Source organism: Ranitomeya variabilis, chromosome 2, assembly GCF_051348905.1.
Source record: "Ranitomeya variabilis isolate aRanVar5 chromosome 2, aRanVar5.hap1, whole genome shotgun sequence".
NCBI lineage: Eukaryota > Metazoa > Chordata > Amphibia > Anura > Dendrobatidae > Ranitomeya > Ranitomeya variabilis.
This window is the reverse complement of record NC_135233.1, coordinates 1078361255-1078383049: the sequence shown is the minus strand read 5'-3', so window position 1 is coordinate 1078383049 and position 21795 is coordinate 1078361255. Positions and strand designations below refer to the sequence as shown.

Sequence of the window (21795 nt, the reverse complement as noted above, 5' to 3'; positions counted from 1 at the left end):
CCCACCCCTGTACCTAAGTATGCCACCTTTTTTTTTGTTTTGGTTGTTTTGCGAGACATTAACATCTATTTATATTTTGGGAGTACTGGGACAGACACTCCTTGCACTACTCCTCCACTCACCACCAAGCTGCCCGTGTATCCATGTAACCGCTGTAAAACTGCCATGAGCCTATTGTTTGTTATTTTAGGCCTTTGAAGCCTGTCTGCGGTCCCTCCTTCCACTAGTCCTCCACTGACCAGACCACTGCTGCCCGTGTACCCCTGGAACCAATTATAAAGTGCCTACAGCCAGCCCATTTTCTTATGTTAGGCCTTTGAAGCCTGTCTGCGGTCCCTCCTTCCACTAGTCCTCCACTGGCCAGACCACTGCTGCCCGTGTACCCCTGGAACCAATTATAAAGTGCCTACAGCCAGCCCATTTTCTTATGTTAGGCCTTTGAAGCCTGTCTGCGGTCCCTACTTTAAATACTCCTCCACTGACCACCAAGCTGCCTGCCCGTGTATCCATGTAACCGCTGTAAAACTGCCATGAGCCTATTGTTTGTTATTTTAGGCCTTTGAAGCCTGTCTGCGGTCCCTCCTTCCACTAGTCCTCCACTGACCAGACCACTGCTGCCCGTGTACCCCTGGAACCAATTATAAAGTGCCTACAGCCAGCCCATTTTTTTATGTTAGGCCTTTGAAGCCTGTCTGCGGTCCCTCCTTCCACTAGTCCTCCACTGGCCAGACCACTGCTGCCCGTGTACCCCTGGAACCAATTATAAAGTGCCTACAGCCAGCCCATTTTCTTATGTTAGGCCTTTGAAGCCTGTCTGCGGTCCCTACTTTAAATACTCCTCCACTGACCACCAAGCTGCCTGCCCGTGTATCCATGTAACCGCTGTAAAACTGCCATGAGCCTATTGTTTGTTATGTTAGGCCTTTGATAGCCTGTCTGCGGTCCCTACTTTAAATACTCCTCCACTCACCACCAAGCTGCCTGCCCGTCTATCCATGTAACCGCTGTAAAACTGCAATGAGCCTATTGTTTGTTATTTTAGGCCTTTGATAGCCTGTCTGCGGCCCCTACTTGCAATACTCCTCCACTGACCACAATGCTGCCTGGAGTGCCTGCCTGTGTATCCATGTAACCGATGTAAAACTGCCATGACTGCCTACTGTTTGTTATTTTAGGCCTTTGATAGCCTGTCTGCAGCCCCTACTTGCAATACTCCTCCACTGACCACACCAATGCTGCCCGTGTACCCCTGGAACCTATTTAAAAGTTCATAGAGCCTAGTTATATATTTTATTTACTATTAATAAGGCCATGATGGACTACGCTGTACCACGCTACAAGCTAACCAGTCGACACTTCTTTTGCGAGAAAAGCCATCCCAACCCTCCACCAGCATGTAGAAGACCGCATTGTCCATGCACTCTGGCAATCTGTGAGTACAAAGGTGCACCTGACAACAGACGCATGGACCTGTAGGCATGGCCATGGAAGATTACGTGTCCATTACGGCGCAATGGGTTAATGTGGTGGATGCATGGTCCACAGGGGACAGCCTACTAAGTCTGTCTGCAGTCCCTAATTCAAATTGCCCTCCACTGTCTAAATCGGAGCTTCCACCTTCTGGCTTTCGGCCTATAGTATCAGAAATTAAACTGCATTTGGCCTTCAACTTTGGTTAGGGCCTACTAACGGCTTCTGCCCCTCCCTGGTGTTGCCCTCAACTAAATAAAGCTGAGCTTCAACCTTCCGGCTCTCATTAAGTGGTTTTAAAAAAAAAAAAATGGTGGTTAGGGCCTACTAACGGCTTCTGCCCCTCCCTGGTGTTGCCCTCAACTAAATAAAGCTGAGCTTCAACCTTCTGCTCCAAATTACCATTTTAAAAAATGCAATAGGCTTTTCCGGCCTACTAAAGGTGTCTGCCCCTCCCTGGTGTTGTCCTCAACTGAACAAAGCTGAGCTTCCACATTCTGGCTTTTGCCCTATACTATCAGATATTAAACTGCATTTGGCCTACTAGTGTGGTTAGGCCCTTGAAACAGTGTCTGCTGCTCTTGGGTTTGCTACTCCACTGAACAAAGCAATGCCGCCTGTTTAGTCCTGTTACCAATTTTGAACTGCATGTAGCCTACTTTATTCTTTGGCCCTATATCTGTTTCCTCCTCATCCTGCCCATTGCCCAGCCACTGCTAAATGAGTCTGCTGGTACATTGACCTAGACCACTACATTCCCCTTGTACTCTACACAGCCAGAATCTGACCCTGCTGAAAGTAAGGTTCCCCTTCCCGCATGTTATACCACCTTACACAGGGACAAAGAGGAAGGTGCAGATGAAAGTGCAGGTTCCTTCATCAGGTGGGGGGGCATACTCGTTGGCGACGTCACTGGCACAGGGCCCCTCAGAGTACGCAAAAGTGTCGCTGCTGGTGGGAGGCGCCCCCGCCATGCAAACACACCGCCGTACTTTGAGGGGCCCTGTGCCAGTGGCAATGCGAACGAGTGGGCCCCCCCCTGCTTGCTCAGGATCACAGCACTTGCAACTTTTAAATACTTACCTTTCCCTGCAACACCGCCGTGACGTAGTCCGCATTTCCTGGGCCCACGAAAAACTTGAGCCAGCCCTACTCCCCCCACAACTTTCCCCCAATTCCCTATGCCCAACTATTATTATACAGTTAATTAAGATTGGCAAGCTTCAGAAACAAGAATGGATGTTTTTGGCATTAAAATGGGCACTGTAGGTGTTTTCCTGGCCTCTACTCACTGCCGACTATGCTTCCCCATTGACTTGCATTGGGTTTCGTGTTTCGGTCGATCCCCGACTTTTAGCGATAATCGGCCGACTGCACTCGACTCGACTCTGGACAAAATCGGGTTTCCCAAAACCCTACTCGATCTTAAAAAAATGAAAGTCGCTCAACCCTAGTTGTGACTTTTCCATGTGTTTGTTGTGTCTTCTGAGCAGTTTGTCAGCTTTTGGACAACTTTTAATGTGTTTTTTATGTGTTTTCTATGTGTTTGTGTTTGCCTGCCATTGGTTTCAATGGTGTTCGACGGTGTTCGTCGAATGTTCGATGAACATTCATTGAACATGCCCCAGTTCGACGAACAGAACTCGAACACTAGGGGGGTGGCTCAACACTAGTCACAAGCTCTCAATGTACGTCTATGAGAGCCTTGTTCTGGCCTTCTTCAGACTGACATTGTGTTATGCCTTCCAGCTGGCCCAGCAGACACTGCATCTATCCAACAAGTCAAAAACTGCTGTGTGGAGAATAGATAAATTATAGATAGAGAATAGATAAAGATAAAGATGGCAGCCGGTGAGTGTAATGCTAGGGACAAGGAACTTGCATTAGTAGCACCACTCCAGTGGTAAAATAAAATAAAAAAACAAGAAAACATTGGAGTAGTGCTTTTAGACCAAGATCAAGTCCTACTTTGCTTGGGGTTGCCGTAATCAGAAACAGAGGGGATTAGTTAATAGCCCTGGGGTCACATATTGAAAGGTAAAAGCTTTAACCCCATTTTAAAGCAATGTTGAAGTAACGACCCTAACCAATTACTTACAGAATACATTTATTTAGGTCACTATAGTGTACCTATCATATAGATTTGAAACCAAGCAACAAAAAGCTAAAATACCATATATGAGGTCATTATTCCCGTTACCAATATGACCCTCATTTTCACCTATCTCTATGTCACACATCCTCTAATCTTCTCCTCTCTAATCTCTATTGTCTTCTCTCTTCTTCTGATTCCCAACCTCCAATGTTGTCATTCCCCACTAGGCTGCATATCATCATGTGGGGTGTGTAGATTATGTAGGGTCTAGTGAAGAACATCAGCACTGGAGACACGAAAACAAAAGAAGAAATAAAAGAGAAGATTCAGGAGCTGATGGAAGGATGCGTAGCAGAAGGGCAGGTGTGGAGAGAACTCAGGAGACGTGCATATCAGATATATTTTTACTCCTTCCTGACCCTTACTGGTTGTCCCCTATTTTACTGGAATTTGTGGTACTAAAACCAGATTAAGGCAAATATTAAGTTTGGGGGGAATTTGTAATGAATTTGATTTGCTATGAATTCATTTGCTCATGTGCTGTTTTATTCTTATGATAGACCATCACTGTTTGTTTTGTGGGAGTTTTGCCAGTTAAACTCCCAGCTGATCAATGGAATGAAGGACCTCCATTATTTTTTAACCCCAAACAGCACCATACATAGTTGCATACATACAAATGGGATGTAACTGTGTTCACTTATAGTACTGGACACAACCTCAAGAGTGTTTGTAGAGCTTGGAAAGGGTAAAAGGTCCATAGGCTACTTTGGTTAGCTGGTCAGCAGGGATTATGGATCTCGATTTCCTCAGTCACCAATCCCTTATTGATGGACATCCTTAGAATAAACCTTTAAAGCCAGTTTTATAGATAATCATATGATCTAAAGATAAGACCCCCCACTTCATAGTCATAAATATTTTTAGCATATATTTCAAATACATAAAAGTGAAAGCCGCATAAATCTTAAACATATCTGCTTTATTCCATATGTAATTTTCCATGTTCACATTACCATTAAACAATTTAGGCAATTTCTGGGAATTTGAGCCGTCCATCTGTAATTGATGGGGTTACAAGACCTGGAGTTGGAGCGCCCCCACTGCCGCAGGGCCAAGGGGTACCCGTTACCGGGCCTCTGAGTCTCTGCTCTGGGGTTGTCACGGTGGCTAGACCCGGTCCGTGACACTGCTGAGGGGCGTCCAATGAAAGGGTGTGGATGGTGGTGTGCGGTGCAGGTCGCGGTAAATAACGAGGACATCAGGTTGCAGTCTCTTTACCTCTTTACTGAAGGCTTCTGGGTCCTCAGTCCGGAATACGGTTAACCAGGCTGTCTGAGACCGGCCGGTCCAATGGCACCTCCAGAGTTCCCTTTGCAGGTGGAAATCTGTGCCTACCTTCTAGCGCTTGTATGTTGTAGTCCTTCCCTGCTGAGCTTACGGGATAGTCCTCACAACTGTTGTGTCTGTTTCTGAAGTTCCCTCACAACTTATTCTGTTTTTCTTCGTCCCCTCAGATGATATGGCTAGGACGCACCCGTATGACCGGTAGGCTCGGAGGTCTTCCGGGACCCTAGAGTCGCCCCTCTCCAATTGTTGCCCCCTATGTCTGCTTAGGTGATTGGGGTGAAACAGCCAGCCTATAACTGACTGTCTTGCCGTAGGTTTGAAGTATGGCCTGGAGCTCAATACTTCCTTGGCGTTTCTGACCACCGGCTTCGCGCCTCAGTAGGATGTTGCCTCGTCTTACAGCACGACTCCTACTGGTGTTTCTCCTTGTTGCGTTGATCTCGTTTCTCACTCAGCACAATAAACCTTGCTTCTTGTCCTTTCTTGGGGTACCGCCGCAATGAAGTGCAGGCGCGGTCCCGTAATGTTCTTTCTGTTCGCTAGGCCTCTGTCAGGCTCCCACCCCTGACAGGGACCCCCCTGAATCTTCCCCTGCAACACCCTCTGCCACAGGATGTTGCCTGGTCCCAACCCAGTCAGCTTTCTGTCTTACTTCCTATCTAACCCCCAGTTTTACCAGATTGTGAGGAGTGGCCTAATACATAGCACCCTTAGCTCCCCCTGGAGGCCAGACTGTGAAGTGTATTGGTGTCTGTGATACCTGGTCAGGTGAACTCCTTCAGTGCCATTGGACATACCATAGCCCCCCTTAGTGGCGGAGCATCAGTACTGCAACTACCAGGACTCTGGGGCGCTGCAGAACCATGTCAAGTCACCGAGCAAATTGTCAATTATGCTCCATTGTCTTCTTTAGTGTTCATCCAAGAACAAGGGTGGAATTGGTACGAAGACATCCACTGGTACCAAAGTTCAGCAGCAGGTACTGATTTGGGGCAAGATAAAGACTAACGAAGCTGTGGTACCGTTAGGTACATTCTACTGAAATGTGAACTTCTTGGATGACAGACCCCAACTTCCCACAATGATGGCTTATCCCAAGGACAACAAATCCTCAGTGTAGGTTGGTTGCTCCGGCTTCGATGCAGCGGAGGCAGATTTTTAAAATTTTTAAATAATGGAGACAGACTGTTTTTTTTTTTTTTTTTTTAAAGAAAATGTATCAGCTAGGTATGGCACAAATTTCATGTGATTGAGGAGCATTTGTAGTCCCCTGCCAAGGTGTGAGGTCCAATTTTGCACCAGGAGGGGCCTGGAACATAAAGTTTTGTAATAATGTTGTGAAGAACAGGAAGAGCTCCATTTTAGCCAATGTTTCCCCAGCACAACTTCTCTTTCCTAGAAATAGATAAAAGAAAAAAATGTTTATTGAGAGTTACATTGTTTTTTAAATTAATAATACATTTTTAGGAGGCCACAAAATCTAGATATTGGAAAGAAATTATGCTTTTTGTGGAATTCTAGTAGGTAGTGTAAGATTGTACTTACTTGCGGGTTGGGGAATACTCGCTTGGCAGCGATAAAACACTCAGCAATATGTTTTCTTCTAAAGAGTCAACTGGGTTTATTGCTCCATAAACCTCAGTGGCAGAAAACACAAAACAACAATCTTCATATCAGACAAAAAAAAGTAACAATGTTCACAGTGTGATTCTGTTCCATCAGGACAGTGACCATACTCTCTTGGTCGAGTCCAATATTCAGGCTCGCTCTGGATCCAAATGCACAGTCTGGTATTACCTGCTGACTCTTTGTCAGTGCTGCAGGCTTTCCAATGCAGTTCCACATGGGACCTGTTTCTGGCTCTGCGGATTCTTGTCCTCACCTCGTGCTATTCAGGGATCCAGTCCTCCTCCCAGGACCTCCCAACACCCAGGTTACTCGGGATCACACAGATGGCCTGTCCGGGTACTATTCAGGTCTACACACTCAGACCTACAGGAACCAAACACTCTCTCAGCCATGTGCCAAACACACCTCCATTATGTAGGTGTAGCCACACCCAGGTACCTGTCACATGGCTAGTCAGGTGAGTGTGACATCACCACAGGTCCTTCAAGATATACCATCTTAGGTGTTGAAACACGCCTCTTTGGGTGGGTTTGTAGGTGACTGAACCCACCCATCTCTCCAGTCACCTGGAAGCCTTCCCAATGTAAACAAAGGCCTCAGCAGTAGATCTGCTTGAGCAAAACATACCCAGGCTTCCATCACGGGGCCACCCACCTCTGTGATACATACCGTCCATCAATCACATGACCAGTTGCTGTTTCAACACAATTATGTCTCCAAGTGCATCTTGAAGTGCACATACAGCGCCCCCTGGCTGTAACATTGGTCACTGCACCACATACCTCCCTCCTTTGTTCAACCCTATTGGGGTGGACACATGACATAAACCCAGGGTTCCGATATCGGGAACCCACGTCACCTTTGATAGGCCTCCCCCAGCCCCAGCGGTCAGGTTGTCGGTCCTGGGCTTCAACCCTTGAGTCACCATCCATTTGTGTCAGCAGACCCTTTTTGGTCAACCCACTTACAGTCGAGCTGACTGTCTGGTCTGAGTCTGAGCCTCCGCTACTACCAGGTCTCCCACCTCGGTCACTCAGCCCTGAGTTACCAGAAGAGTCATTTCTTTGGACTGTTCTACTCTTTAGGGTGCCTTTTCGTATCCCCATACTCTGGGTTGGAAGTGGTCGCCATCTTATATTCTGCAGTAGTTTATTAATCTTCCGACGTTCCAGTCTTAGCTGCTCTATCTCCTTTAGATACGTCACGCGGTATTCAAGAAGCACTCTAATGTTCCTAAGGCTATCTACTGAGCCAATTACAACAAATGGAACCATGTCATCTTCACCACTTACCTGGACTTCACCATCATCCGGAATCCTCAGTCTTACCACACCGGATCTATTCACCAGGTCTTGCATCACTTTTCCAAGTCTTCCAATGACTTTCCCCACCAGACTTCTGGGTACTTGAACAATGTCTTCCACAAAGCCCAGCTGACTTTGAGCTTTCCTGGCATGCTCCAAACGTCGAGCGGCTTCCTTATTTCTCGACAAGATCAACTGTTTTGTCCAGAGACATTGTAGGTGCATATCCTTCAGGATAGCCACCCGCTTCACTGTGACTTCCATAGTCGACAGTATCACCAACTGTTTAGACTCTGGTGCCCAGTGCACACTACATGCTTCCACTGCTTTTCTGAAGGCCTCATGCACACCTTCACCAGTACAGGCTTCTTGCACTTCTTTGGGTACACCAACTACGGTCTTGAAGAGCGGGGTCTCACTCTCTTCATGGACAGACGGCTCCCCTTTTGCCATGGACTTTTCCATTAAGACATCTGCCATGACCGGGTGACTGTCTTGTTCTGTTTTTAGTGCCAATTCTTCCTCCGCTTTACAGTCTTCCAGAACCCTGGCCAGGACGGGCACTGGCAACTTCACCTCGTTACCACTCTGGTACCACTGCTGTGAGTCTGTGACCAGCATCTCCTTCTCTTGCAGAAGACCATTTAATGCTTCCCTGAGCACATCCACATCTTCCCTTAAGGCTTTGTTCACACTTTGCCATGTTGACAGGTGATGTTTGAGCTCAGAGACTTCCTTCTCCAGTTCATCTACTCTGTGCTCAGTGGCTTGTTTCAGATGCCTTAACTCAGCCTTGACTGCTGAGAGCTCGGACTCCAGGTAATGCACCTGATCCAGCTGCGCGGAGTTTGTAACTTCTATCTCAGGGACATTATCTTTGTTGGCACCTGTCCCTGTCTCCTCTTTAACACTCTTCTCGGAGGGTGCAATTTGTTCAGCCCCTTTCCCTCTTTTACGTCTCCGGCGACGGGAGGAAGCTTTGCCATTTATTCGAGAGCCAGTCTTACTGTCTTCTTTTCCACTTTCGTCGCCGTCTGACTGGGAGTCACCACCACCCGATCGGTCATCCGGGAACCAGCCGTCCCCATCTAGACAGGTCACATTTTCTGGAATGGCTGCCACCGCTATCATGACTTCAGCCTGTGGAGCCCTGATGTCATTTCTCTGTGTCAGTACCTCTGATAGCACAGCGTCACACTCCGCTCTAGCGCCCGTTACTGGCCAAGACATGTCACAGTCACCCCCAGAGCCAGTCTCACCCCCCACAATATGGTGAACCTTCCCGCTGTTCCCTAACCGGGTGTCAGCTTCAGGGTTTTTTTTAACCACGTCATTTACAGTCTTCTTGGGGTACACATCAGGTGACATGTCCGTAAGTTGGGCAGACACTCCCTTCTCCCACAAGTCTCTGAACAACTCAGAGTCCCGACCAATTATCACTGGGCAGGGTAAGGTTGAGACTATGGCCACATCATGGAGTGCATGGTCCTTGGCCGTCTCTAGGACCACCCTGACTACTGGAAAACTCTTAGTGTGCCGATGGATGCAGGTGACCTTGATCTTCCTACCGGGTATTTCGAGTCCCTCAGGTGCAACCCTCAGTAGAGTCACCGGGCCCCCAGAATCAACCAGTCCATACATTTCCATGTCATGCATCCGCAGGATACACCCCCGTAAATTTTCACCAGGTGGATAGTTCACAGAGCATACCAGACACACATAACTTACAGGCCCCGGGCCCCAATTTGTCTGCGGTACCTCTTTGGGACGCTCTGCCCCCTTTTGGGAAACCTCTATTTCCAAAGATTCCACCTCTTTTTGGGCTACTACCCCTCTTCGGGTTACCGCCCCTTTTCGGGACTCCGCCCCCTTTTGGGCAATCATCCCCATTTGGGTCACCGCCCACTTTTATGGACACCACCCCTTTTAGGGACACCCCGTGGACTTCCCCACGGCACTCAGGCCCCAGTTCGCCCAGTACACCCTAATGTCTCTGGGCTTGTACTGGCCCTTTAAGAGTCTACACGACTTGAGAGAAAAAAAAATAATTAATTATTTTTTTTCTTCCTTTATATGTCCCTTCACCAGCTGCTGCTGGTACTCCGGCAGCTCCTGCTGCAGTCACATACAACCGGCACCTCCGGGCGCTGACCACAAGCCACCGCTGCAACCGCGGCTACACTCCACAAGGCTCTACCGTAGACTTCGTGGACCCGCCGATCCACAGCAAGCCGCTTGTCACCTTCGTGGACCCGCCGATCCACAGCATGACGCTTGTCACCTTCGTGGACCCCCCGATCCACAGCAATTAACTCCACCTGTGCGTGCTGGATCGTTGCCCGCTTCGAGCACCATATGTAAGATTGTACTTACTTGCAGGTTGGGGAATACTCGCTTGGCAGCGATAAAACACTCAGCAATATGTTTTCTTCTAAAGAGTCAACTGGGTTTATTGCTCCATAAACCTCAGTGGCAGAAAACACAAAACAACAATCTTCATATCAGACAAAAAAAAGTAACAATGTTCACAGTGTGATTCTGTTCCATCAGGACAGTGACCATACTCTCTTGGTCGAGTCCAATATTCAGGCTCGCTCTGGAGCCAAATGCACAGTCTGGTATTACCTGCTGACTCCTTGTCAGTGCTGCAGGCTTTCCAATGCAGTTCCACACGGGACCTGTTTCTGGCTCTGCGGATTCTTGTCCTCACCTCGTGCTATTCAGGGATCCAGTCCTCCTCCCAGGACCTCCCAACACCCAGGTTACTCGGGATCACACAGATGGCCTGTCCGGGTACTATTCAGGTCTACACACTCAGACCTACAGGAACCAAACACTCTCTCAGCCATGTGCCAAACACACCTCCATTATGTAGGTGTAGCCACACCCAGGTACCTGTCACATGGCTAGTCAGGTGAGTGTGACATCACCACAGGTCCTTCAAGATAAAACCATCTTAGGTGTTGAAACACGCCTCTTTGGGTGGGTTTGTAGGTGACTGAACCCACCCATCTCTCCAGTCACCTGGAAGCCTTCCCAATGTAAACAAAGGCCTCAGCAGTAGATCTGCTTGAGCAAAACATACCCAGGCTTCCATCACGGGGCCACCCACCTCTGCGATACATACCGTCCATCAATCACATGACCAGTTGCTGTTTCAACACAATTATGTCTCCAAGTGCATCTTGAAGTGCACATACAGCGCCCCCTGGCTGTAACATTGGTCACTGCACCACAGTAGACACTGACTTATGTTGGTTTCACATGTTAAAAAAGGAATAACCGTCCGTGTATGGACTGCGATGTGTGGACCAGGCATGAGTCTCTTGAGATAAACTCAACAGTCTGAATTACATAAAAAACTGTGAACTCGGATATGTAAGAGTTGCTACTTGAAACAGTTATACTCCCCCTGGAGGAACACTATGTTGCTTAGTCAAAATCTAACATAATTTTTTGAATGTTTACATTATTTTTACATTGAGCCCATGTTTTTATATTTCCATAGAATCTAACTGATTCTTTAAAAGGGTTAAAATAATGGACACATATATTTTTTCATTTTTGCCAATATAAGCCACTTTTAAATCTGCACTTTCTATATATCACCCCCTATGTATGATCCCCCATGCCCTCTTTACCCTGCAATTGCCACTGGAACTAATGCACAGTATTTATTGTTGCCTTGGTCGATCATGCACAAGTACAGTCTTTCTCAGCTGCCTTCCTGTCACCATAGCTCTGCTTCACGATTTGTCTAGATCAAATCTTTTACTGTGAGGGATAAGGTCATGGAAAGGGGGGATGCCTTCTTCATTACAGTGCAGAGATCTCATGCAGTAGTGTGTAGGCTCTGTACATAGGGGTCTGAGAGGAGAGATATACTGCAGGATAGAGCTCTGCATACAGAGGGCTGAAAGAAGAGATACAGGATGGGAATCTGTATTTAGGCACTGGGTGGAGAGATATACTTCAAGATGGTGCTCTGTATACAGGTGTTTTAGAGGCGAGATATACTGCATGTAAGAGAGGATTGTATAAAGAGACTGAGATTAGTTTAGCTGTATTTGTTTGCTAATGCTGAGAGAATAGTGATGTGGAACTGCAAACACCATTGTATTGATTCATATGGCAGAGGATTATCTTCTAATACAAGCATCAATAGAGAGTTATATGCAGTTACACAAAACTTATCTGCAACAAATGTCAAAACCCTAACCATGGCATACAAAGCCATCCACAACCTGTGTCCTCCATACATCTGTGACTTAGTCTCCCATTACTTATCTGCACGCATCCTCCGATCCTCCCAAGTTCTCCTTCTCTACTCTCCTCTTTTCTCCTCTCCCCACAATCACATACAAGATTTCTCCCCTGCATCCCCCTACTCTGGAACTCTGTAGCCCAAATTCATTTCAAATTAACTGACGTGTGTAATGGAACAAGAAGAGCAGAGTCATTAATATCCTTAGCGAGTATGCAAGTTAATTGCAGAGTTATTGTACTGCTTGAGACCTAGTTGCAGCAGTATTGTTAAGGCCAGTTTACATGGACATAATGAAAAAAATCAACTAGCCCTCACTAGAGGCCCTCAGACCAATAAATTATCTATGAGAACTAAACAAACCATAGTGCCAGTTACTCATACTTAATAATCTTCACTTTTTTTGGCAGCACATCCCCTCTTTAAATGGGAAAATGTGCTGCTGAAAATGATGATATTTAGACTGCATGAAAAAGGCCATAAGATGTCAAGTAAGTACCGTAATTTTTGCTGATAAATCTGTTGTCATGACTCTGGACAGGATGGTTCCGGCTCCATCCTGGTCAGGTCAGGGTTAATTTTGGTCCGCCTCTCTTTGGTTCTGGGGCGGCTATTTAATGTTGGCAGTTCCTGGATTTGGTGTCGGTGATATTTCTGTATACTCGATTTGTGTTTGCTGACCCAGGTTACTCGTCCGTAAACGTTGTGCCTCTGTGCTTTAGAGCTTTGCGTGTATGACCCGGTTTGTCCCCTAACTTTTACCTCTGTATCCTGCTTTGTACTGCCCTGTCCCTCCTGGTTATCTGACCCTTTGGCTTGTCTCCATTTACTCTTTGTCTTATCCCTAGGTACTACTCTCTCCAGATTTTTGACCCTCGGCTTTCTTTGACCACGTTTTCTGTCTGTGCCCTGCACTCTGCGTGCCCAGTTTTCTTCCCTGTACTCCTTAGCTGACTGCTTAGTGCCAGGTCCTGCGCTTGCTGCATTAGTTTCAGGTCATTGTGCACTGTGTGCCTTGTTCCTGCATTTCCTGCGGTCATTCATGCGCCCCCTGACAGCGCCATCTAGGAAGCGCCAGTGACATCTTTGGTGTCATTACATCTGTGGAAAAGGACCTTACACACAGATAAAGCTCAGCATGCAGTCTCAGGGAGCAGAGGCTGCACTCTATTATTATCTGGTGGAAAAGTCCACGACATTTGTCTAGTGACTGTCTCGCATCAATTGCAGCTTCACGCACAAAAATTCCCTAAATTAATTTCAATGTATTTATCATCCAGATCTCGGATTGTTATTACCTAGCGAGAATGGTATGAAGGCCTCGTTCTTCAAGAAGTTTCCACTGGAGTCAAGAAAGTGTTCTGGATAAAATTCATCAGCTTTCTCAAAACAAGTTTTATCTCTCAGTACTGAATGCAGTAATGGGATAACAATAGTGCCCTGTGGGGAAAAGTCATACATTGTATCACAGAAAAAGGATTTACAACTTCACCATTACAAGGTCTTTAAAAACAAATATAGCATCAAGGAAATCTAAGGCCATGTGCACACGTTCAGTATTTTTCACGTTTTTTTCACGTTTTGTCACTATAAAAACGTGATAAAAACGTGAAAAAAACGCGAAAAAAACGCTTACATATGCCTCCCATTATTTTCAGTGTGTTCCGCATATTTTGTGCACATGCTGCTTTTTTTTCCGCGAAAAAAATCGCATCTCGGAAAAAAAAGCAACATGGTCATTAAAATTGCGGAATTGCAGGGATTCCGCACACCTAGGAGTGCATTGATCTGCTTACTTTCCGCACGAGGCTGTGCACACCATGCGGGAAGCAATCAGATCATGTGCGGTTGGTACCCAGGGTGGAGGAGAGGAGACTCTCCTCCACGGACTGGGCACCATATAATTGGTTAAAAAAAGAATTAAAATAAAAAATAGTCATATACTCACCTTCGATGGCCCCCGGAGTGTTCCCGCCTCTCACCGCTGCATGCTGCCGCTTCCATTCCTATAGATGGTGTGGTGAAGGACCTGCGATGATGTCGCTGTCTTGTGATTGGTCGTGTGACCGCTCACGTGACCACGACGTCATCGAAGGTCCTGAACCACACCATCTATAGGAACGGACGCCGCTGAGGAGATCGGCTGTCTGCAGGTGAGTATAACCATTTTTTAATTTTTTTTAATTATTTTTAAACATTCTATCTTTTACTATTGATGCTGCATAAGCTGCATCTATAGTAAAAAGTTGGTCACACTTGTCAAACACTATGTTTGACAAGTGTGACCAACCTGTCAGTCAGTTTTCCAAGTGATGCTACAGATCGCTTGGAAAACTTTAGCATTCTGCAAGCTAATTATGGTTGCAAAATGATAAAAAAAGTGAAAAAACAGGAAAAAACCGCAAAAAAAAATACGGATTTCTTGCAGAAAATTTCCGGTTTTCTTCAGGAAATTTCTGCAAGAAATCCTGACGTGTGCACATACCCTGAAAACGTGATAAAAACGCGAAAAAAACGATTACATATGCCTCCCATTATTTTCAGTGTATTCCGCATATTTTGTGCACATGCTGCATTTTTTTCCGTGAAAAAATCGCATCGCGGAAAAAAAAGCAACACGTTCATTAAATTTGCGGAATTGCGGGGATTCCGCACACCTAGGAGTGCATTGATCTGCTTACTTTCCGCACGAGGCTGTGCACACCATGCGGGAAGCAAGCAGATCATGTGCGGTTGGTACCCAGGGTGGAGGAGAGGAGACTCGCCTCCACGGACTGGGCACCATATAATTGGTAAAAAAAAAAAAGAATTAAAATAAAAAATAGTCATATACTCACCTTCGATGGCTCACGGATTGTTCTCGCCTCTCACCGCTGTATGCTGCCGCTTCCGTTCCTATAGATGGTGTGGTGAAGGACCTGCGATGACTTCGCTGTCTTGTGATTGGTCGCGTGACCGCTCACATGACCACGACGTCATCGAAGGTCCTGAACCACACCATCTATAGGAATGGACGCCGCTGAGGAGATCGGTTGTCTGCAGGTGAGTATAACCATTTTTTTATTTTTTTTATCATTTTTAAACATTCTATCTTTTACTATTGATGCTGCATAGGCTGCATCTATAGTAAAAAGTTGGTCACACTTGTCAAACAGTATGTTTGACAAGTGTGACCAACCTGTCAGTCAGTTTTCCAAGCGATGCTACAGATCGCTTGGAAAACTTTAGCATTCTGCAAGCTAATTACGCTTGCAAAATGCTAAAAAAACGGAAAAAAACGGAAAAAAAAGCAGAAAAATGCGGATTTCTTGCAGAAAATTTCCGGTTTTCTTCAGGAAATTTCTGCAAGAAATCCTGTCGTGTGCACATACCCTCAATCTTGCTCAGGAGACCAGCAGGGATTTGGGATATCAGTTAGATGGGTCCAAATACTAATCTGGAGACCCCATCCATTGACCTCAATGATGCCACTTTAGGTAAAATCATTGTGATGGCAGGAATAACACTATACTATATGATGCACAATGCTTGCCAGAAACTATAGCAGTGACTATGAAATCATATGTGAACAGAGCCTTTAAAAAGCAAAACTAACAAACATGGCATATTGATGAACACAATAAAAACATTAGTTTATCTAATCCTCACCTTTGGTATAAAATACCCTCTAAATCTGACATCTTCAGAAGCCACATGAGGGACATTACGCGGCAAAATATCACCAAACCTCTGAATTTCATGAATGACGGCATCCGTATATGGCATTTGTTTCCTATGTTCTACATGAGGTTGAGCCGATCCGATCACTCGCTCAATTTCTTTTTGGACTTTTTCTGTTTGAGAAAAAAAAAAGGTTCTGTGTACATGGGATGGACTTCCTACATAAACAAACTGAAGGAAACCACTAGATCCTCCTGGACTTAAGCTCATGTATGTACTATGGTAGCATTATCATATGTTCTGTACAAGTGGATGGTGGACTTCAGAATAATTTTCTCTGATAGGTTCAAGAAACCACAGTAGTCATGAGCATATCAATTCACAATTTATCAAATTCGTTATGAATTTCTCTTAAAATTAAGGTTTGACAGAATGTATATTTTTTAGATTCAATTTACACAATTCAAAGGTAAAATTAAAATGAAAAAAAATGTTATTCTCAACTTTCCTGGACAGTTCTGCCACCTCATCCACCCAGGCACCTTCGGTCCTCCTCACTGGTCTTCTGTTCTTACGTCACTTTTGTGACTGGCCTTACAAGTTCATGTTATTATCTAATCTCAAAGGAGTGATGGTAGAAAAGAAGACAAAAGCAGAGGACTGGAGCTATGCTGGCAAATGCCTCAGAACAGGTGACGAACGTTGAGTGTAATTTTTTTTTTGTAACCCCTTCCACTCCTATTGGCAATTTAAAAAATTAAACTTGCCTGTTGAATTCCTGTGAATCTGACCAAATTAATTTTCTGGAAACTTGCTCTTCACTAAACCCAGTCAAACACTAAAAAGACCACTTTAGCTACTTGACAAATGTATTTAACAGTTTTGTATAAAATACAGGATTCCAAACACATTAAAAAAGAGAGATTACTAATGATTCTAAATCAGATCTTGAGTAGTGTTGAGCGATACCGTCCGATACTTGAAAGTATCGGTATCGGAAAGTATCGGCCGATACCGTCACAGTATCGGAATCCAATCCGATACCCGATACCAATACAAGTCAATGGGACTCATGTATCGGACGGTATTCCTGATGGTTCCCAGGGTCTGAAGGAGAGGAAACTCTCCTTCAGGCCCTGGGAACCATATAAATGTGTAAAAGAAAGAATTAAAATAAAAAATATCGCTATACTCACCTCTCCGACGCAGCCGGGACTTCAGCGAGGGAACCGGCAGCGTTGTTTGTTTAAAAATCGCGCTATTACTTGGTTACGTGAATTCCCGGCTTGTGATTGGTCAGGTCGGCCTTGTTGCCGGGACGCGGACCAATCACAGCAAGCCGTGACGAAATTACGTCACGGCTTGCTGTGATTGGTCCGCGTCCCGGCAATATGGCCGCCCTGACCAATCACAAGCCGGGACGTCACGGGAGGCTGGACACGCGCTCATTTTAAAATGGGCGCGTGTCCAGCCTCCCGTGACGTCACGGCTTGTGATTGGTTGCGCCGCGATCAACCAATCACAAGCCGGGAGGCTGGACGCGCTCATTTTGAAATGGGCGCGTGTCCAGCCTCCCGTGACGTCACGGCTTGTGATTGGTTGCGCCGCGATCAACCAATCACAAGCCGGGAGGCTGGACGCGCTCATTTTGAAATGGGCGCGTGTCCAGCCTCCCGGCTTGTGATTGGTTGACCGCGACGCAACCAATCACAAGCCGTGACGTCACGGGAGGCTGGACACGCGCCCTTTTTAAAATGAGCGCGTTTCCAGCCTCCCGTGACGTCACGGCTTGTGATTGGTTAATGGCGGCCATGTTGCCGGGCCGCGGACCAATCACAGCAAGCCGTGACGTATTTTCGTCACGGCTTGCTGTGATTGGTCCGCGGCCCGGCAACATGGCCGCCCTGACCAATCACAAGCCGGGACTTCGCGTAACCATGTAAAAGCGGGAATTTTAAACAAACAACGCTGCCGGTTCCTGCGCTGAGGTCCCGGCTGCGTCGGACAGGTGAGTATAGCGATATTTTTTATTTTAATTCTCTATTTTACACATTTTAACATTAATGTTGTTCCGATACCTGATACCCGATACCACAAGAGTATCGGAATCCCGGTATCGGAATTCCGATACAGCAAGTATCGGCCGATACCCGATACTTGCAGCATCGGAATGCTCAACACTAATCTTGAGTTTCAACACTCTGGAAAAGTTATGCAATAAACCCTTTATTTGATGACTGGTATAGCCTTTCATCTTACCTTGAACTTCTGGATATTTCATCATGAGCAGAATACCCCATCTCAATGTGGTTGATGTGGTTTCCATTCCAGCAATAAACAGATCGGCCACCAGAGCAATCAGGTTCTCGTTGTGGTAATACTGGGTTGATTCTGGCTTTCCCTGTAAATGATGTTCACGTCATACTGTTATTACTGTACCTTAGTACAGATGACATAAATAAAGTAGGTCTTGACCTGGATGTAGATAGAACCTGTATGCCTTAATATGATTGGTGATAGCTAAACCAAAGAGATAAGTCTATGACTATGTGCAAACCAAGATATTTTGCACAGATGTTCTCCAAAGACCACTATACAAATACCTTGAAAAGCACTTGAAAGACGACTACTCTTCATTTCAATGTTAATCCATTTTTCTGCTCTTATGAGCAGTTTTGAAACTATTTTTTTCCCTCTTTAGCTTATGAAAATTGCTTGGGGGGGGGGGAGAAAGTGCATGACAATTCTTTGCAGAAGCTCCAGATTGAATCCATGGTAAACTCAGAACTGTCCAATCACAAGGCATCAGAAAAAACTTCAGGAAAAAAATATTTTTCAGAAGTCTGCAAAAAACTTTTTAAAACTGCTTCAGGAAATGAAAACCTCCTGTAAAAACTTCCTTAGAAGGCGTGTTTCCTGAACTGGTATTCACTAGTAGAGATGAGCGAATATTTCAATGTTCAGTTCGGATTACGATTGTCAAATTTGCAATATTCGCCAATTTATTCGTCAAATATTTGCCAAACATAACCGAACACCATTAAAGTAAATGGGTGGCAAAAACAAATGCATAAACAAACCTGCAAAGGGACCCAAAAGCTGCCAAAACACATGAAATGAAGGACAGACACCAGGTAAGTGGCCTCAATTCACCGACAGTACAAATTGTAGCATGGCATGGCAGCAACAAGCCAGGCATGAGGTATCTGGGTGAGGGCCAGCATTTACAGCTTTGAAATGAACATCACAGTAAGACCAGGTGGGTGAGGGATCAGTGTAGGCCTGCTGTGCTTGGAGCCCTGATACTACATGCAAAAGCTCAACCTGATTTGATGCTCAGGATAGTGACATGGGTAATTGACTCAAAGGAAGTGGAGGCCTGCCTGTCTCGGAATCCTACTGCTACAGGCAACACGCATGAAGGAGACCCAACCAAGAGTTAAGACATTTACAAAAATTATTGGTAGACACCAACAAAATTGCATCAATTGCAACAGAGTATTATGGGGATAGACACCTTTTCTGCTACAGCCAACCCAGCAGATAGAGACTGTAACAGGCAAGGTGGTGGAACCACTGTGCTGTATCCCTTGGAAAGCATGGTTTGGCGTAACTAGGTGGCATCTGATCCCCTAGAGAGGATAGGCTGCTACAGCCCGAAGGAGGGATGAAGAATGCAGGCAGTCACTGTAGGGACACTGGAACCAAGGGTGCAGATGGGACCAGCTGACGTACAGAAAAGCACTGGCAGGTGCGATCTGGACCTGCTGATGGACAGAAGAGCAAAGACAGGTTCAAGCAGACGGGTACAGCTTAGACAAGTAGACGGGCGGACCTGACAACTAGCAAGGGAAAGGCAAACTAACAACTAGCTTAGGCAACTCCATATTGGAAAAGGAGCCTAATAAAAGGTGTCTCCCAGCTATTGGCTTGGAACACCATAGGTCGATGTGGATGGTCCCTTTAAGAGGGAGGAAGTGCGCACCCTAAGCATAGTGTCGGGTCTACAACTGTACCTTTGGAGACACCGCCACATAGGGAGAGAGATGAGGAGGTGGTGTGTGAGTGGGAGAACCTGAATGTCCTGTCTGTTAGGTACAAGGAGATCCAACAAAGGGCCAAGTCTGTAATGCCGAAGGACAACTAAAGCACTAGACAGCAATGTGTCACTAGACATCAAGTCTTGGAATCCCCTGGGCTTGCGGAACAAACTTCTGTATCTAATACTTCTTCGAAGGGATTCTCCCTCCTCCACCGCTTTTAGGGCCTCCACCTGAGCCCTCAAACTCTGCCTTAACGAAACACACATTCCAACACCGCAGAGAGAATTCCCCCCATTTCTGTTCTGTGCATCCAGGGCTCACTGCAATCAGGCAGTGTTTATAATTAATATGCCTTGGAGATTGCAGTCATACAGATCAACAGTTGTGGACAGCTATCCATGACGAGTTTCAACAATGGCTGTCTACACTCAACCTGGAGCGAACCTGGTGACAGCCCTATGCAGGGGCAACCCCACACAATGGCTTGGTTGATATGCGATGTGACCACACCGTGGAATTCAACTCTTCACATCTTGCAGCGACTATGGCAGCAGCACTGATAACTGGTGCATACATTTTGCATAGCCTGGCACAATGTAATATGGACATGGTGCAATTCAAACTTGCGGAGTGGACACAGATAAAAGACCTCTTCACCCTTCTTCACGTTTTCAAAATGGCTGCTACATGCTGGTGAAACTGGGTGTATGTGTCCAAATCTGCGCTGCTGATAAAGATGAATGGCGGACAAAATTCTTCAAAACAGGCCAAGTTACAAGGTAACATAGGAACCCTTCTTTGATATCACCTTCACAATTCTTGCATCCATTGAACTTGTGAGTTTTTGGAGAGTTTCTGCTAGTATTTCTTTGCATGAAGTCAAAATAGCCTCTCAGAGCTGCTGTTTTGATGTGAGCTGCCTCCCACCCTCATAGATCTTTTGCTTGATGATACTCCAAAGGTTCTCTATAGGGTTGAAGTCAGGGGAAGATGGCGGCCACACCATGAGTTTATCTCCTTTTATATGCCCATAGCGGCCAATGAGTCAGAGGTATTCTTTGCAGCATGAGATGGTGCATTATCATGCATGAAGATGATTTTACTCCTGAAGGCATGTTTCTCCTTTTCATACCATGGAAGAAAGTTGTCAGTCAGAAACTCTATATACTTTGCAGAGATCATTTCTACACCTTCAGGAACCTTCAAGGGCCCTACCAGCTGTTCCCCCATGATTCCGGCCCAAAACATGACTCCTCCACCTCCTTGCTGATGTTGCAGCCTTGTTGGGACATGGTGGCCATCCACCAACCATCCACTACTCCATCCATCTGGAGCATCCAGGGTTGCTCGACACTCATCAGTAAACAAGACTGTTTGAAAATTAGTCTTCATGTATGTCTGGGCCCACTCCAACCGTTTCTGCTCGTGAACACTATTTAGGGGTGGCTGAATATTAGGTTTATGCACCACATCAAGCCTTTGAAGGATCCTACACCTTGAGGTTCAAGGGACTCCAGAGTCACCAGCAGCTTCAAATATCTGTTTGCTGGTTTATAATGGCTTTTAACCCCTTCACCCCCAAGGGTGGTTTGCACGTTAATGACCAGGCCAATTTTTACAATTCTGACCACTGTCCCTTTATGAGGTTATAACTCTGGAACGCTTCAACGGATCCAGGTGATTCTGACATTGTTTTCTCGTGACATATTGTCCTTCATGATAGTGGTAAAAATTCTTTGATATTACCTGCGCTTATTTGTGAAAAAAACGGAAATTTGTCGAAAATTTTGAAAATTTCGCAATTTTCCAACTTTGAATTTTTATGCAATTAAATCACAGTGATATGTCACACAAAATACTTAACAAGTAACATTTCCCACATGTCTACTTTACATCAGCACAATTTTGGAACCAAATTTTTTTTTTGTTAGGGAGTTATAAGGGTTAAAAGTTGACCAGCAATTTCTCATTTTTACAACA

The 21795-nt window shown here is 45.7% G+C and overlaps 1 protein-coding gene across 1 annotated transcript in view; it reads right to left on the bottom strand.

The window, feature by feature from the left end:
- Positions 1 to 6030: 6030 nt before the first annotated feature.
- Positions 6031 to 21795, bottom strand: part of LOC143808708 (cytochrome P450 2K1-like) — a 70598-nt gene continuing 54833 nt past the window's right edge. The window contains exons 7-10 of the mRNA XM_077291639.1: positions 18032 to 18173; positions 15761 to 15945; positions 13411 to 13552; positions 6031 to 6310 (exon numbers count right to left, since the gene is read on the bottom strand). Of these exons, the coding sequence (XP_077147754.1) occupies positions 6135 to 6310; positions 13411 to 13552; positions 15761 to 15945; positions 18032 to 18173 (645 nt within the window). The 3' untranslated portion in view covers positions 6031 to 6134. The remainder of the gene's footprint in view (positions 6311 to 13410; positions 13553 to 15760; positions 15946 to 18031; positions 18174 to 21795) is intronic.